Source organism: Zeus faber (genome assembly GCF_960531495.2).
Source record: "Zeus faber genome assembly, chromosome: 18".
Lineage (NCBI taxonomy): Eukaryota > Metazoa > Chordata > Actinopteri > Zeiformes > Zeidae > Zeus > Zeus faber.
Genome location: NC_137210.1, coordinates 18,212,767 through 18,218,049, shown reverse-complemented (window position 1 = coordinate 18,218,049; position 5,283 = coordinate 18,212,767). Strand labels below are relative to the sequence as shown.

The 5,283-nt window shown below is 47.3% G+C and overlaps 1 protein-coding gene across 1 annotated transcript; it reads left to right on the top strand.

Moving 5' to 3' along the window:
- The first annotated feature begins 1,666 nt into the window (after positions 1-1,666).
- Positions 1,667-3,723, top strand: dap1b (death associated protein 1b). The gene is made up of 4 exons (XM_080019385.1): positions 1,667-1,919; positions 2,680-2,776; positions 2,979-3,042; positions 3,199-3,723. The coding sequence occupies exons 1-4, from the start codon at positions 1,853-1,855 to the stop codon at positions 3,313-3,315; spliced, it is 345 nt and encodes a 114-aa protein (XP_079875511.1). The 5' UTR covers positions 1,667-1,852; the 3' UTR covers positions 3,316-3,723.
- The last annotated feature ends 1,560 nt before the right edge of the window (positions 3,724-5,283 follow it).

Genomic DNA, 5,283 nt, shown 5'->3' with positions numbered 1-5,283 from the left:
AAAGATAATAAAAGTTGACTATTGTTTTTTAAACAAATTGTGTTATTGAAGACATTTTGTGTTCTCTAGTAGGTGCAGCAGTGTGTGTGTGTGTGTGTGTGTGTGTGTGTGTGTGTGTGTGTGTGTGTGTGTGTGTGTGTGTGTGTGTGTGTGTGTGTGTGTGTGTGTGTGTGTGTGTGTGTGTGTGTGTGTGTGTGTGTGTATTCCATTTCCCGATTTCTCACCTTCCATAGGGGGAATCGCTGCCATTTCTATCCATGACAGCAGAAATAAATGGAAGCGCCGTCCAATGAGAGTGTTTCAAAATTCACATCGTCTTGTTCTCCTCCCCCGACACCTTGTCCCCGTTTCCGACTGTGAGAGAGCGCTTCATCCCATCATGGGGTTTGCGTGCGGCCCTCCTCCCTCCGGCGTGCCGCCAATGTCACTGATCTTGCATGATATGTCCGGATTGCGGGTTCATGATTCAGACGCGCCTTTCGAGGTGGAAGACTTAAGCGTTCAGCGTTTATTCTCACAAGCATCTGCTCAGCTCCTACCGGTGCGTGTCGACTTTCTGCACAACGAGGTTCCTTAAAAGCCGTCCCGGCGTGCTGGTTGTACAGCTATACAAGTAAACCTAGCCTCCGTGCATTGGATAGAGGCGTATTTAGAGTTAAAACAAAGCAGTGTTCATCACTGTATGATAATGCGGTATGACAAACCTAGGGGGTGATAAACAAGGCAGCCCAGTCTCATGAGACTGGGTCTATGTTGACCAAGGCCGTCATTTTGAGGAAAAAAAGAACATTTTCAAAGCAAGCTTCTCAAAAGAGATTGTCTTTTTTGTTGTTGTTGTTTTTATTTTATTTTACCTTTATTTAACCAGGAAGTCCCATTGAGATCAAAAAGGTAGCAGCCATACAAAATAAACTATATAGAACACGTACGTGATATACAAATGAACATAAAAACAGAACGACAGCTATCTCAGCACAATGGCCTCTCAAGAAAAACAACGACATTCCTCCCTCACTGCATTCCTCGTGATACTCTTAAAATCATTCATAGATGTGAGTGTTTGGATATTTCACCCAAGAAGGAATACGATAAACATAAATAAACACTGAATTTATTGCCTCCAGAAAAGGTGACACCAATACAAAAAATACAACAACAACAACAACAACAATAATTTAACGCTGTCTAGGTACATTTCAGTTATAATTAGTAAAGTGATCAAACATCAGAGGTTGGTAACTAGTTACATGTACTCGTTTATATGTACTTTATGTATAAGTAATATAAAAAAAAAAAAAATACTTGAAATAATTGTTTTTGTCTATGATTTGTCTAGAGTTGGCAATGTATCTGCCTTTAAACTAACCAAGTGAACGAGCTTTAGAGGGGCCCTCAGACGCACCAGTATTCGATTAAAATACTGTACATTCAAATGTGTTTATATATATATATATATTACATATTGTTTTCACAAAAATACACACGTACACAAACATGTGTAATAATAACGCAAATATGTTTTCATTATACGGTATAAAACCGATTTGCCGTGGAGCCCCTGTAATTCCCCCGAAGACCCCGAGGGGGGGGCGCACCAACGCGGCGACCCGCCTTCGCTTTCCCGCCCTCCCTCCGCTAAGCGGGTGTTCGGATGAACGAGCTTCGGAACGGCCCCCGAACGCACCCCCGCCCGGGTCGTCGTCGATGCCACAGCGTCGCCGCAGCGGCCGCCCGGGACGTCGTCATCTTTGTTTCGGTATAAAAACAACAAGGTGCGCGGCGCCGAGGCTGTTTGGGGGGGAAAGAAGAAGAAGACGAAGACGAAGGAAAAACAAAAAGTTAAAGTTTAAAGATGGTGCTGCAATCCAAGGCGGGGGTGAACGAGGCGTCCACGCTGAAAGCTGGACACCCTCCGGCGGGTGAGGCTGAGATTTACGGGGAGTTTTGCCGAAGTTTTCCCGACTTTGTTTGTCGACGGGGCGGATGGTGCCGCCCGCTTCAGTCCACTTTTTTTAAATAGGGTTTGTTTCTTTTTTTCGCAAACCGTTTCCAAGATTATGCTTGTCTGTTTATACCGACCGGTGATTTTAATTCCTTTTTTTTTTTTTTTTTAATTCAATTAAGCAAATGAAATCACCGGAGGCGAAAACAACAGGGCCCCGTGCCGTGTGGATTTAGTCGCGGTTTCGTTTTTTTCTTTTCAAAACGACTTCGACACGTTTGTTATGAACCTCACAGGCTTCAAAACTTGCAGCGGTGCGAACAAAAAGTTAAAAAACAAAAAACAAAACCCCCCCCCCAGTCTGAGTGGAAAAAAGTCGACGTGACTGTACATTCTGTACTGCCGTCAACGCGAGGGCAGGGGTTCCCCAAACTGGGGTCCGCGGTCCGCTACGCGTCTGGAAAGGCATAGAAGAGGGTCCGCGGCAATATTATCTTTACCTTTTTAGTATAATTCACCCCGATATGAAGACGATTCGGGGTGAACTTTCTTTTGTAAGTTTATTTTGATATATATATTTTTTTTTTTGTTTGTTGCAAGATTCGGGATTTGAGTACCCTTCGTTGCACTTCACACAATCTACAACAGTTTATTGGCGGCAGAGCCGTTCGTAGAGCAACTTTTGTAAATAAACCGTTGATAATATTATTCCCTTACATTGTCCTTGCTGGCTTCAGTAAAGGCTGGCGGTAAACGTGTGGCAAAGAAAGGCGCCGACGAGAATGCCGCCCATGGGGCCCCGGAGAAGGAGACCAGGAGGCTGGATAAACCCAGGTACGGGGGGGGGGCGGGGCTGCCTTGAAACGTTTCTGGAATCGGAAACGATGGGCTTTTCTCAGGCGATACATAAAGCATGGGAAACTTTTAGAAAACCTGCCGCTGCTGGACGGTGCGGAATTGTTGTGCGGCCCTGTCGCGGTCGAGTGGACTCCCCTTGTCGTTTTCCTGCCCGTCTCATCCACCGCTGTTGTTCCAGGTCCGTCGTCGCCTCCAACCGGATGCATCAGGTCAGCATCCTCCTGGCGGGGACGCTGGACAAGGTGCGCATTCCTGCTCGGTCCGACCCGTGGGGGTGTTTCTTTTTTGTTTTTGTGTTTTTGTTTTTTTTTTGTTTTTTTTTTTGTTTTAATTCGACCGGGTCCTCGGACTCTGACCCGGCGCCAAACGTGACCGGTTCTGCCTTCTTGTCTCTGCAGCTCTGCCACGACTTTCCAGAGACTCCCGTGAGTGTGCGGCACAGCAAGGTGCGCCCCGCCGTGGAGAAGTCCCACACTCCCAGGACCTTCTGCATCCAGCAGCCGAGAAAGTGTTGAGCCCGCCTCGCTGTTTTCAGCGTCTCTTTAGGAAGTGATACGTCAGCTGGAGATGGTAGAAGCTTGGGGGGGGGGACTTGCAGGTTATCTAGAGGGTCTTTTGTGGAGGTAGAAATGTTTAAAAGCTACGAATTTGTATCTGTAGACCGTGCTATATCTGACAGAAGGCGAGCCTTTATTTGAGGTGACTGAGCCGGTCTCTTTAAATTGACATTTAACGTACCTTTCCCGCTGTTGTCATGGGGACACACTGAGTTTGTAATAGCATGGGACTAAAAGAACATGGGCATTTTTTTTTGTAGATGGATGGGAGCAAGGCTTTGTATTTTTATTGAGTGAAACTTTTCCACAACTAACTGTTTGGCACTTAATCATTGCTTCAATAAAAATAAACGGTATTGCATGACATCATTGGTTTACTTGGACACTCACTGAGCACTTTATTGGGAGCACCTGTACACCTGCTTATTCATGCAATTATCTAATCAGCCAATCGTGTGGCAGCAGTGCAACGCCTAAAACCATGCATATACGGCTGAGCGGCTTCAATTAATGTTGGCATCAAATATCAGAGTGGGGCGGAAACTGCTCTGTGTTTGACTGTGGCATGATTGTTGGTGCCGGAGTGGCTGGTGGTGCAATTGTGCGGGGAAGATTTTTTTTTCTTGGCACATTTTGGGCCCATTATACCAATCAATCATCGCTTGAATGCCACAGCCTATTTGAATGTTGCTGACTGTGTGCGCCCCTTCATGGCCACAATTGACCATCTTCTAACGGCTTCTTCCGCCATGATAATGCACCGTGTCACAAAACAAAAGTCGTGTCAAACTGGTTCCATGAACATGACTTATGAGTTCGGTGTCCTCCAGTTTCCTTCCCAGTCACCAGATCTGAATCCAAACAAACACCCTTGGGATGTGATAGAACGGGAGATGTGCAGCTGACATATTTGCAGGAATCGCATGATGCGGTCGCGTCAACATGGAGCGGAACCTCAAAGGACGTTGCCGACATCGTGTGGAACCCATGCCAAGAAGAACTGAGGCTGTTTTGAGAGCAAAGGGAGTTCTAATAAAGTGCTCCGAGTGTATATTTACACTTGCTATTCTTCTTCCCTCACAGTAAGTCACAAGAGCCACTGGGCAGCAGCAGAGGAGTGTTGTTTTAAGACTTGGATGCAGCATTGCTGGGGAACAGGAACACTGCGACGCAAGTCGTTGCTTATGGCTCGAACCATTTGGTAACCTGACATTTTCCACCTGCTTTGCATCAATCCCACATCCATAATATTTACAGTGTCAGTAATATGCCAATATAAAATTACGCCCCCTCAGGAATGTCGTTTGCATTGGAGGTGTTTACATTGTACCTGGTTTCATCATTCCACTCGCTCGGCGGCGGTTCAAAGCGCGATTTGGTGATTGGCCGCGTTCCTCGCAAAACACTCTTTGAGAAGAACAAAGCCGAACGCTGAGCACCGGCGAAGAAAAACTCCAAACTACCAAAACATAGCTCGCGTCGTCGTATACCGACAGAGGCTTGACGCCGAACGGTTATGCATCATCTCCTCAGAAATTCCGTTAATGTAGTCGGGGAACGCGTCGCCGTGGATGTGGGAAGGGCGTCGCCGGGAAGGACTGGAGAGGCCAGCGGATTGTAAACAGTGTCATCTGGCTCCCACTCCCCACGCCCGCACGGGCCTGCTAGTATTACACTTTTTGTTCTTCCCGTCCGCGCCGCGCCTGCCGGATAGGGAGCCCTAAGCTGGAATCCGATGAAGGCCGCGGCGCTACCCCGGGGCGCTTGGGAAGACGAGACAAAGTAGGCGCTTGGCAAAAAGCAAGGTTTTTAAACAGCCGTCGGGTTTGCGATCCGACGTTCCCCTCGCCAGATGGCGGGCTTGGTGTCAACCTTGTTCTTTGTACCCGCTTGTCACGAGGCCGCTGGTCCCACGGGGGTTTGGGT

What these genes read in the sequence shown, in the direction of transcription:
- dap1b (XM_080019385.1), top strand. Translation starts at nt 1,853, where the DNA reads ATGGTGCTGCAATCCAAGGCGGGGGTGAACGAGGCGTCCACGCTGAAA. An exon ending in AGCTGGACACCCTCCGGCGG is followed by an intron (nt 1,920 to 2,679) that starts GTGAGGCTGAGA and finishes TGCTGGCTTCAG; the next exon opens with TAAAGGCTGGCGGTAAACGT. An exon ending in TGGCGGGGACGCTGGACAAG is followed by an intron (nt 3,043 to 3,198) that starts GTGCGCATTCCT and finishes TTGTCTCTGCAG; the next exon opens with CTCTGCCACGACTTTCCAGA.